The sequence below is a fragment of the Daucus carota genome, chromosome 7 (assembly GCF_001625215.2).
Source record: "Daucus carota subsp. sativus chromosome 7, DH1 v3.0, whole genome shotgun sequence".
NCBI classification, from domain to species: domain Eukaryota; kingdom Viridiplantae; phylum Streptophyta; class Magnoliopsida; order Apiales; family Apiaceae; genus Daucus; species Daucus carota.
The window spans coordinates 7,484,058-7,496,115 of record NC_030387.2 but is presented as its reverse complement, the minus strand read 5'-3'; the positions used below and the strand labels follow the sequence as shown (position 1 = coordinate 7,496,115).

Sequence of the window (12,058 nt, the reverse complement as noted above, 5' to 3'; positions counted from 1 at the left end):
AACACATTTTTTAAGCCTTTTTTTTGCAAAATTTTATTTTTTTGGAAATTATAATATTAATATATTTTTTATTCAAAAAAAATATGAATTTAACTATACGATCAAAAGAATTAGATTTGCGGGTCAAAAAGTCAATCGCTTTATATTTCAAAATAGATGGAATAATTAATTAATTTAGATTCAATATTATTTGATATTTTACTGGGCTTATTATTCATACCCAGTTTATTCTTATCGTTTTTGTAATAATTTATAAGTTAATTCATGACTTAGAAGTCGGAATATGAGAAAAAAATAAAAATTCTAATATTTTCTTATGAGTTATTTTTATTTTTAAAATTTAATTTTATAAATATATGAAGTAACACTTTAAAAGATAATTTGTCATAATTTGAAAATAATTATAATAATTTATTTATATCTAACACATCGTAAAACACCAAAAGTTTATCCAGTGACAACGAAGTGCCTTTGTTAATAACCGGAGGCTTCCGGAGGAAGCTAAACCTCTGCCGGTCTGCTAGCTTCTCTTAAAAGTTTTACATTTTATATATGAAACTTCAAAGTTTACACGCGCCTTCCAAGAATTCAAATTTGAATGATATGAATTTAATTTAAAAGTACACATTTATATGTTTCTGTTCTGCTCTCTCTCCTTTTCTCTTCTACCTTCTGCCCGTAATCTCCACTCATGTTTCTCTCTTTTATATTCTTAGTATTTTTCAGTATAATTTTGATTTCAACTATTAGTTTTATAATAATTTCTTGATCTTATAATTGCAGGTGAACTTTCGTTGATAAAGTGTTTGATGATTTGCCCCAAAGAACAAATATGATATGGTTGTCAGTTTTAGGTATCCTATAATATGTGGTAAACTAATTTTTTTCATATTATGTTTATTAATTTTCATGATTTGATAATATTTATAGAGATTTGTAGATCGGAGGCTTAATTAATTATGCGCATATCTTTGTTGTTTGTCATACTTGAAGTGTTTGATTATGAAGAGGCTTCAGAACTTTTGTTGGTAATCGATATGATATCGGTAGCATCGTCATATATATAATGGGACATGTTTCAGTGTAGAACTTTTTTTTCCCCTCAGCTGCTTGATTAAATGTCTAAAAGAGTATCTAATTGTTCGTATTGAAATGCTTTATACACAGGTATGTACACTTATCGGTGACTATGATATTTGATTCACTCCAATATTGTGGTTTTCATTTCATTGAAAGTATGGAGGTATGTTTATTATAACATTACAAGTAAATTCATTTTATATACCTACTACTTTGAGATTATATTTTATTTTTGTAGTTATAAATTGAGATTATTCTTTTTATTGCTATCATTTTTCACTTTATTTGCACTAATTAAAATTATAGCCATGACACAAGGCTTGGTGAGACATCATTCTTTTAACTTTATTAAACCTGCAATAAACCAGGCTCTTCCACTCTATGAATACACTGAATATATTTTTGATCTTCTTTATCTCCGCGGACCGCGAAAGGTTCAATTTGTCCTAAACAGATTATGTTCTTTTTAATGTATATATCTTAGTTGTTTGTGAACTATCAAATGTGACAGTTACATGCATGATGCATCTATCATCTATCATTACTTAAATGTTGTCATAGACTGACTCAAGTTTTGATAAAAATGTTCATATGATGCAAGAACTCATACACTTGAGAAGCACACAACAGTGAAATTAGCTATCACTAGAAGACTGATAGCTCCTGCATACGCTCCACATTTTTTACACACCCAAAAGTATATTTCACAAATTTTCGACTCTTTATATTAATCATTATATTATTTAAGAATTTATTAACTATGAAATGTATGTAAATTATGTTTTTGTTATAATAAAATTATATATATTGTTATTGTTTTATGCAGGTGTGATTTAGAAACTGAAATCATAGATGGCCACCATTCTTGCCAAATTTACGAGAGGATTGTTCCACATCCAGAAATAAGGTATACAATATTTAATTTTAATAAATTGAATACTTTTAACACATGACAAATGTATTAGATACCATTTGGTGGTCATTGCTGGCGATACTACTGGATCAATAGAGGTAAGAAGTGTGATTGGGAAAAGGGCAAGGCAGATTGTTCCAAAGGTAATGGATGATTTAACTATTAAAGTAAACAATAAATAAAAAGTAATATAAGCCAACTGTGCATGACTGATTGTTACAGTTGCAACTGAAGGATACTTCCCAGAGTGTTTCAAACAGATGACAACTAAACCATACACAATCAGAATTGAAATCAATGAATCAAATGTTTTCAACAAAACTGGATTCTACTGGGCAACAAACGTATGCCACGGCTTCAAGTTGGAGGAATCAGAGACGGAAGAGCAACAAAGCATTCAAACACAAGGAACTTCTTCAACAACTCAGTTGCCAGGCATCTCGGTTCTAAACTGACGGAAGAGCAACAAAGCATTCAAACACAAGGAACTTCTTCAACAACTCAGTTGCCAGGCATCTCGGTTCTAAACTGCGATTCATCTGCCATAACAACATAGACATAATCACGATAAGGAGCTTGGTTTGTCTCAGTAAAAGTAGTTAATTCTCTTTGTTTTATCTCATCAGCATGAAACTTTTGTACTAATTAACAATATCGGATGTAATATTTTTAACTATGAACCAACGAATCTATTAATTGGCAATGCTTTAGACAATTTCAGTTTTTTTACTTACCAAAGCTCTGCAACGCGGGCATAAATACTAGTAATAATATTATGACTAAACCTGTGTATTAATTGTTCCTAAATTTTCTGTATTGCATAAAATAAAATCATTGTCCATGTCGACATAGCATGCATTTTCCCAGTTGATCCATAACAGCATACACATAAGTTATACAAACTGTTAAAAAGAACAACTATTTAGTACATATATAATTTATATTTTATTTTAATGAACACATGATGTCCACATTTTGCCATTTTTACTATACAATATATATAATAGGGCTCCTGACATTTCCCCCTGATGAGAACATGTGTAGTTCTGAGCTAAAACAGATTTAACCCCTTAAAATGTTGGAATATATCGTATACAATTACATTTAAATTCACAGGATTTGGTTGTGAAAAATATAGGAGAAGAGGAAGAATAAAAGATGAGTAGATTTATGGAATCAGTGGTGAGGTTATTGATCAGAAAAAGCTTGAGAATGCTTCAAGGAGCTGCATTCTTGATGCTCAGAGTGGCTTCCATTTTGTATTCAACACCTCGACGACGAAGATCCAACTACCAAACTTCCGGCCGCTACTCACCGATGTCATCAATCTTCGTACGCAATGATCGATAGGTAATTATCTATATATAAATGTTCACTGTAAGTTCTGAAAACCTGCATTAATAAGTGATGGCCAAGTTAAGTGATCCGGTGTCATCTTTCGACGTTGCCATTTACCAATAAATGTCTTCAGATTATCAAGATTGGAAAATCTGAGTTTGTAATGAAGGTTTCAAGACTGCAAAGTTTTTGTTTTGGATCTCATTTCACCAATATTTGAATAAGTACTAATAGTTGATGTTTGATGCCTGTGTTGAATGTGAAGTGTTAATTGTTTGCAGATAAATTTTGCAGACTTGCTAGTATTATTTAATCCTTCAATGTCTTGTAATCATTGCTTTAGCAAAACTACTGTAGCTGTGGCTCGGTGAAGATGCCACTATCTTGTAGTAGTAGGATCCATTGTGATAAGCCGGTAAGTCCGGATCCTTCCGCCCATGCATGACCAAGCTTGGACCGAAAAGATCCTGGCCTCTGCAGATTCTTATGACACACCAAGACATAATTGAGTATATTTTACTTGTTGGTGATCATTTAAAAAAGTTCTATTAAGACCTGTGTGAACTCCTACAACGCAGATCTAATCGTGAAGAGTAAAGACTAAAGAGAGGGTGTGAAGGATCCATGGCATGCAGATATCCAGCATAGGCTCACACATTCACTCCATTATTTCAATGTTAAGTTGTAAAAGGATAAGGTAACTGGGTTGTGGATGAATAGATATCGTATGTATCTAGATCCAAATTTAATTTAATTATTTTTCGAGTTGCTCCTGGAAAGTACCGGTTTCAGTTCTTGCATTAACGGATCCTGAAGAAGGCTAACTATGTCAGGATCACTAATTACTAATATAGCCCCGGTTTGGTAACTAGAAACAGCTTAAGCTGCTGGACTTCTACTTTTCTTGACTCATTTGTGTAAATAAGCACTTTTAAGAAGTTGAGAATGCTAACTTTTCTCTCACAGCTTCTACTTCTTTTCCAAACACTTTATTTCTAACCTCACTTCTTTTTCGTTCCGCTCTGTTGATCGATGGTAATATAAAAGATCTGTGTAAACTCTGTCAAATGTCGTTATGCTTTGATGACGCATGCAGAGAATTCTTATACTCCCTCATTCCGGGTGGTGAGTAGTATACATATGAGGAGTGGCACGGAGGTTAAAAAAAATGTAATTTAATGATGAAAAGTAAGAAAAGTGGGTAATTGGTGGAACCGAATAATATTTAATGTGTAAAATGAGTGTAGTTGAAGTAAAGTGGTGGGACTTAATGTAGTTAAGTTTTTATATTATAAAAACTTGCTATTTTTAGTACTTATATAATTGGTGGGACGTCCAAAAAAGAAACTGTATACAATCAACAGGAGGGAGGGAGTGTATATGAATCTCATGACCGTTACTAGTAAATTGAGGATGTATTATCGGGAATAGATATGATCGGGATAGCTCAGCTGGGAACGGCCGCAGAAGAAGGCTTCTAGTAGTATCAACCATTTACGCCACTTCCTTCAATATTTCATCAAAGGTCATACTAGTCATAAACAACATATTCATCGTTCAAGAATTCTTGTTTTCTTTTTAATATTCATCGACTAAAATCCTATTTCGATTACACTTAGGGGCTGTTTGGAAACTTACATTTTATTTCAAATGATGGATTTCAAATGATAGAATTTGAGTTGTCATTTCAAATTCTCAGATTTATACTAGTATTTGAAATGTGTGGATTTCAAATAAAATCCAAATCCAAATTCCCAAACATGTTATTTGATCAAATTCAGAATTTCAAGTCAAATCCAGTTTTCCAAACAGACCATTATTTCAATTTCAGGTAGTTACTGCTCGATCTCTTCAATTGCGACTTTATAACATATTCGATTTTCTAGTCCTGATTTATCCGCTAAGGCAATCTGGTGGTTCTTTGCACCAAGTTGAGATCTTTAGATATCTTTAGAATTCCTCCGTTTGAAATTCTAGTTAAACTATCCCAAACTTTCGCTGGTCCTCACGAGCTGTGAGGCAAAAACTCGCATGTCACAGACTGTTTTTACTTTTTTAAGAATGAGTACATCCTACCCTCAATGTAAGGGTTCTAATTCCATAAAATATACATATTCAAATATTATTAATATCTTACGTAACACCCATATGGCCAAATGTGTAGATACATTGAATTGGTAATATACAAATACTGAACTAGCGGTACTCCCAAGTCCTAGAAAACACATATACTAACAAATTTATATTAATAAAATCAACGAGTTCAACTAATTTGGGATAGAGTTTCTTCATCAGGATGCATCATAAATAAGCTCTTTTGCTTCTTTTGAGCAAATACAACGGAGAGAACTTTATAAATATACTTATCATTCACAATACAGACTTATGTAATACAAGTTATAAGCATAAATATATGTGCTCACTTAGCTTCAGAGATGCAGATCACTGACAAGACAAACCTGATGATGCAATTTATAACCAAAGAAAAGCGCACAGCAAGAGACAACGAGTTGTTGGCTTCTCGCATCTACCATTCTTACTACAAGAGCTTAATAAGATAATTTATTTTTATACACATGCATTTTCCAGAACCAAACACAATCATACGCAGAAAGTAACAGAAACATCTGTATCCATGATATAACTATATTGCACGGAACTACTGATTATATTAGCTGCAATGGTAGACCTCAACCACTGCCATCCAATATCATGCTCATGCTCAGATCTTTGACATTGCATAGTCCATAACATCCACAAAGTAGTCTACAAGAAAGAAGGGACAACATCAGAATGGACTTTACAGAAATGAAGTGGAGTAAAATAACCAGACATGAAAGAGAGCTTAAGACCCTACCTGCATCTTCCTTAGTAAAGCAGAGCGGGGGTGTTACTCTGAAAACATTTCCATAGAAACCACCTTTTCCCACCAATACTCCCATATCTACGCAAGGGGGTAAGATATTAGTTAAATAATGATATTCTTCAAAATATTTACAGACTGATCAGCTTCTATATATATATTAGTACCTTTCATTTGCTCCATCACGTGCAAAATTTCTGCATTTGCAGGAGTCTTTTGTTGACGGTCTGTAACAAGTTCAACTCCCAACATCAAGCCTCTCCCCCTTACATCTCCAATTACTGCAGGTGTTCACCATCATAATAATGTCAACGATCATTACATGCAAAAGATTTAACAAGTAGGAGAGGAAACTCACTTTCATATTTATCCTTAAGGACATTAAGTCGCTCTTTCAGGTGGGATCCCACAGCTTGTGCATTCTCCTGAAGTTTTTCCTTTTCAATAACTTTCAGGACAGCATGCCCTGCAGCAGTACATACAGGATTTCCTCCAAAGGTATTGAAGTAACTGCGGCGCGTCAACACTTGGGCAATCTCAGGAGTAGTTACCACAGCACCAAGGGGAATTCCATTTCCAATTCCCTGCAAATAGTTTAGGAAAAAGATCAATTTGCAAAGCCAAGTTCTAAAGACAGGTAGTTGTTTTCTATTACTTAAAACATGGTTCAAAAACCATTTAAGGTCTGAAGAAAAAAGTCCAGGAAAAAGTAGTGAAAGCTAGTGACGTCATAAACATTTCTAATGGAATTTTCAAAACCTAAACACCACCCGAACCTCAGACTTATGCATAAATGTCGAAGAAGCAAACATGAAGCACCACAAAATTAATTGTCATCAAATTTCAAATAGGCTTCTATCTTGTTATTAACAACAACTAGCTCACTACTTGGATTAAAAATGAAAACCATCAACTGAAGAAGGCACTTTAAATAAAGCATATATTAACTTCCAGATCCTTTCTGGAAAGCAAAACCCTGGATGTCAACAAAGAAGGGTAGTAAATAATGTGCTAGACACCATGCCATGTAGTGCAGATTCTAGATGAGTAGATGCTATTATATATAAGTAAAAACTAACATTATAACCTACCTTTGCCATTGTAACAATGTCAGGCACAACGCCATGGGACTCAAATCCCCAAAAATGGCTTCCTGTCCTAGCAAATCCTGACTGAACCTCATCAGATATAAAAAGGCCTCCTGCTTTCTTGATAGTGCTATATACTGCAGACAGGTAACCTGGAGCCAATTCAACAATACCACCCACTCCCTGCCACCAAGAGGAAGTGAATCAGTTGTCATAGAAATATTGTTCTCACTAGTACTAATTATTGGACTAAAAATATCTGTAAGCTTACCTGAATTGCCTCACAAATAAAACCAGCAATGTTTCCCGAAGTACCAAACTGAATGAGATCATGAACATCCTTAGCATACTTTTCACCATCAGAACCAAAAGCACCTCTATATGGGTCTGGGTTCATGGCATGATGGACTCCAGTCTGTTGCATAGCAAAAACAATCATAAAAGATGCAATTGATGTGTTTTTAAATATTCAGATGAATGTGCTCAACACATATATCCATATGTATGCCACTACTTACAGTTAAACATAACAGCTTTACTAACGTCTTTATAGAAGACCACAAACAAATCATTAATTTTATTATGTTTTATTGTTCAGTTATGTTTGTATAAGCTACTTAAGTTGGAGCACTAAAGTTAATCCTCAAAGTTACTCTGTTCATCTTTAATTGTAATACTGTACTGGGTATATAAACCATTTTCATGCGATATCAAGTTCGACTGAGAACAGGGAACTGCTGTGTGACCAGGCAATGATGATTTTGAACTCAGTTTGTTATGTAATGTAAAGTATATTATAACTAAATTCATGGGTGCTATATTATAACAGATAATCAGACCATACAAAGAAGATACAAGCATCTCACAACACCTGCACGTAAATTTGCTTATATTGGCTTCACCATTACTAAGTACTAGTGATAGCTTATATTAGTATCTCGCAACAGTTTCACCACTTTACATACCATCATATATTCCCTATACATTAATAAATGTGTTCTTGTTGTCTGTACAATGCCAAAGGTATCTTCAGAAATTTAGAATCCTGTGTGCCACTAGGAAGGTAATATTAATAATATGAAAGAGGTGCAGATTCAGCTTTCCGACGTTTTACTTACCTGTTATTTTCATACAAGCACAACGTATCATCTTTCATAGATAGTGATTGAGTTGGTCATCATACTGCTTAGCTTTAATTAAGTATGTTTTGTGAAGATAATACCAAGAAAAGCAAAGAAAGCAAGATAAATCAGTTCAATAACACCAAAAATCTTAAACAATACATAGTTTTCTTTGAACCGCACATTCCCTGTCTACATTATAAACAAACAAAGTTAATGTCTTATTCAAAGGGCATGTGCTACCATAACATCTTGCACTAAAATACCTTCCATCTAGGAGGCTAGGACCACAAGCATGAAAGTTAAAAAAACAATTGACATCTTACATCACTAAAAAATTATCATTTTATTTTTAGGCTTCACCACCCTATCAGAATGACAAACTCAACCTAGCAAAAGAGTAATGGCAAAGCCAGAAATTCAAGTGTTAAATATCAGATTAGCAGGACAAGTTGCTTAATATTTTCCACTAGCAAACAAAAATGTATATTTGAACTTTAATGTATATTCGTAGAGCGAGCATCTGATACCTGAACGACATTAAATTTCCAGTTACACTGAGCAGTTGCCCCCATGGTACCTGCTGCATTCCCATGATATGCATTTCTCAGCGATACAATGTCGTTGCAGCCCGTATACAACTTTGCGATCATCATTGCTAACTCATTTGCTTCAGTCCCCGAATTCGTAAAAAACACAACCTGCAGATGATTTAGACGTTAGGTAAGGTAGATACCAAACATGCTTTCTTAAAAAAGCTAGTGCTTAATTAATAAAAGATATAAACTGAAGCTTCGGAATCTCTAGATATTCAATCCACACACCTTGAGATCACCAGGCAACTTGGAAGCCAAAGCTTCAGCAAAATCAGCAATTTCATTATTTAGGTACAAGATGGTCGAGTGTTGTAATTTCTTTGTCTGGTCGACAATTGTCCGCACCACATCTGGATGGCAGTGGCCACAGCAAACTGTGGCAATCCCTCCAAAAGCATCAAGGTATCGTCTGCCACTTTCATCAAACAAATACTGCATCTTCCCGTCCACTATATTCAACTGTCGTGCCAAATAATCAAATATGAGCAAATCAAACAAATCATACAAAATGAAACAAGTTGAACAAATCACTCTCAGAATAAATCACATCAACCAATTTTTTGCTGCAATTGGCCTTAAAAAACCACCCTCCTCCGCAGAAAACTATCCTAACAGTTTTTACGTCTCGCGGGGTTTTGCCACTAGCCTAATCCCCAATCCTCAACTAATAAACATTTATGGACCAACAAAACTCGATACAAAATTCAAACTAGAGCACACTCTGTTAGTACGAAATATTCGCAACCCCACATGATTGGTGCAAAAATATCCCATTCTAGAATATTCATAATCCGATTCAGCCATCTCATTATATTTACATCTAGGATCAGAACAAAAGCGAGCATCATTAACGCATACATAAATACACGAAAAATAATTAGTAATCATTCAACTCACCGGCTTCTTGTAGAAGTAGAACATGGAGGGGCTGAGATACTCCTTTCTCTTGCGCAAGATCTCGTCGGCGGTGGGGCCCGTGTAGGGCGGAGGGGTGTAATCGAACGCCGGCATTTTGGGTACAGGCCCATCATTCTGTTGTAACTGGGCTGTTGCTGCCTGCGGTGGTGACAGACAACGGCGCTGTAGGTATTTCTCCGGCGACGATGAGATTGCCTTTCTCAACAATCCAAATCTACGCATCATTGTGAAAGAGAGTAGGAGATGAGTGAAGAGGCTGAGTGATTATTATTATTATATAACACAAGGCAACGCAAGATAGAAACACAACACAGATGGATGGAGATACAAGTGGTTTCATGTGCGTGTATCTTCGATTTTATACGCACATTTTCTGATTTTCATTAATGATCTGACGTGGCTGTTTTCATCACGATTTTTCGTATGCACGTCGGGCCGGGGCCGCTTGGGTGAGCTTTATTCTAAGTGTTTCTTGCTTAAAGTGAAATAAGTGAAGTAGAAGTTAGTTAAGGTTTATGAGTGATTAAAGTGTTTGGGAAAAAAATAGAAGTTATGAAATAAAAGTTAGAAATCCTAACTTTTTAAAAGTGCTTCTCGACTTTTTACACAAACTGTACGAATAAGTGATTCTAACTTAAAACTCTAGAAGCGAGGCTTTTAAATTCTCCCCAAACGCCCACCTAGTAAATACTCCCCCGTCCCACCCAATTGGAAGAGAAAGAAAACTGGGCGAAGTGGTGGGATCTATTAATTATTTTACGAAAGTTTTTTAACATAAAGAAATGTGTCGGACGTCCAAAAAAGAAAATCGTAAATAATCTAGTGGGACAGAGGGAGTATAATATTACTGTATACAGCGTATATGTAGTCCTATATACAGCCTGTTTGTCCGGCTTTAAGCCGAGACTTAAAGCTGTATTTAATTTTTAAGCTGAAAAATTCAGAAGTTGGTTTAAAACCAAAAATAAGCCAGAAACCGATTTAAAGACAGAAGTTAGTTTGAGGTATTTTTTTCAAAGTTTTAATTTTTTTGAACCTTTCCTTTGATAAAAATTACCCTTAAGTCATTAATTACTCATAAATCAATTTTATTTTATTTTTATATTTTTAATAACTTTTAAGTCAATATAAGTCAAAATTAGCCAAACAGACATTTTAAACTCCGAGTTTATCACATAAATCATGTTAAGTCAGAAGTCATAAACTCAGTCAAACAAGCTCATAATAAAACTCACTAAACAAATATAGTAGGATCAGAAGTGTTTTAGTATCTTAGAATTTCAAGTAACTTTTTATTTGAGCTCCAACTCAAAATATAAAGTAGAGGAGTGAAAATGTAATTCCAATAGATTCTTAGCTGCTCATAACTCATTTAGAGCCCCGCCAACTTTTTTATTTTTAAGAGTCACGACTAGCTAAAAAACGTACATTTTGATCGGAGTTTATTTTCGACCATTCATATGGGCGGGAAAAATTGAAGCACGTAGTCGAATATAGGCGGTCGAAAATAAGTTTATTTTCGACCGGAGCTATTTTCGACAAAATACGATCGAATTTATTATTTTGGGATTTATTATGGACCAAAAACGGTCAAAAATAACTGCATTTCTTACAGGGTCTAGTTACTATCTTTTTTTTTTTTTTTTTTTTTGTAAGGTCTACATAATCGTAGATGAATTGTATCGAAATACAATAAACCGCATCCGGGATTTCTTTCTTTCAAGAAAGTTTATCATCTAACCGAAAGTCATGCAAGCATAACTCCGGACGCTTAGACAATAAAGCTAAAATGAATAAGAAAGGAAAACCCATAAGTCCCGTGGCACCAAAGTATCCTGAAAAGACAAAACAAACAAAACATAAATCAACATACAACAATTACACACATATAAATTTAATTAAAGTAAAAATAGAAAATCTAATAAAACAAAACAAAACAAAAATAATAAATATCTTTAGTTACTATCTTTGATGGGTCTAGTTACTATCTTTTATTTGACCAATATCTTTAGTTATCTTTAGAGATCTTATCATGCGAGAAATTCACGGCAACGCAATCAACATAGTTGTTGTATTCAAGTGGAGATTAAACTGCTAGTACTGTTGAAATTCAGTTGTATTACAATATTTTGAAAAATGTA

The 12,058-nt window shown here is 34.1% G+C and overlaps 2 protein-coding genes across 25 annotated transcripts; one reads left to right on the top strand and one right to left on the bottom strand.

Moving 5' to 3' along the window:
* The first annotated feature begins 408 nt into the window (after window positions 1-408).
* On the top strand, window positions 409-2,708 carry LOC135147612 (uncharacterized). 24 transcript variants are annotated; one of them, XM_064080740.1, is made up of 6 exons: window positions 409-515; window positions 784-854; window positions 1,907-1,987; window positions 2,090-2,136; window positions 2,216-2,428; window positions 2,506-2,708. In XM_064080740.1, exons 2-6 carry the CDS (start codon window positions 838-840, stop codon window positions 2,547-2,549), a joined length of 402 nt encoding a protein of 133 aa, XP_063936810.1. In that variant the 5' UTR covers window positions 409-515; window positions 784-837; the 3' UTR covers window positions 2,550-2,708. The 24 variants fall into 24 exon arrangements, 6 of the variants coding, with proteins under 6 accessions (XP_063936810.1, XP_063936807.1, XP_063936809.1 ...); XR_010285233.1 differs by adding exons at window positions 1,168-1,243; window positions 1,682-1,777 and having other exon boundaries at window positions 437-854; window positions 2,216-2,708; XR_010285229.1 differs by adding exons at window positions 1,168-1,243; window positions 1,682-1,777 and having other exon boundaries at window positions 437-854; window positions 2,046-2,136; window positions 2,216-2,708.
* A 3,172-nt stretch (window positions 2,709-5,880) lies between these two features.
* LOC108196627 (alanine--glyoxylate aminotransferase 2 homolog 2, mitochondrial) lies at window positions 5,881-10,364 on the bottom strand. The gene is made up of 9 exons (XM_017364001.2): window positions 9,897-10,364; window positions 9,228-9,458; window positions 8,934-9,104; window positions 7,554-7,697; window positions 7,286-7,465; window positions 6,553-6,778; window positions 6,362-6,475; window positions 6,189-6,275; window positions 5,881-6,097 (listed from the first exon to the last, which is right to left on the bottom strand). Exons 1-9 carry the CDS (start codon window positions 10,140-10,142, stop codon window positions 6,054-6,056), a joined length of 1,443 nt encoding a protein of 480 aa, XP_017219490.1. The 5' UTR covers window positions 10,143-10,364; the 3' UTR covers window positions 5,881-6,053.
* Between the last annotated feature and the right edge of the window lie 1,694 nt (window positions 10,365-12,058).

Bases quoted from the DNA above. Each gene is read 5' to 3' on its own strand.
- LOC108196627 (XM_017364001.2), bottom strand. From the start codon at position 10,142: ATGATGCGTAGATTTGGATTGTTGAGAAAGGCAATCTCATCGTCGCCG. The intron at 6,779-7,285 runs GTAGGTTATAAT...AACTATTTGCAG, and splicing joins ACATTGTTACAATGGCAAAG to GGAATTGGAAATGGAATTCC. The intron at 6,098-6,188 runs GTAGGGTCTTAA...TCTTTCTTGTAG, and splicing joins CTTTACTAAGGAAGATGCAG to ACTACTTTGTGGATGTTATG.
- LOC135147612 (XM_064080740.1), top strand. The intron at 2,137-2,215 runs GTAATGGATGAT...TGATTGTTACAG, and splicing joins CAAGGCAGATTGTTCCAAAG to TTGCAACTGAAGGATACTTC. The intron at 2,429-2,505 runs GCATCTCGGTTC...CTCAGTTGCCAG, and splicing joins TTCAACAACTCAGTTGCCAG to GCATCTCGGTTCTAAACTGC.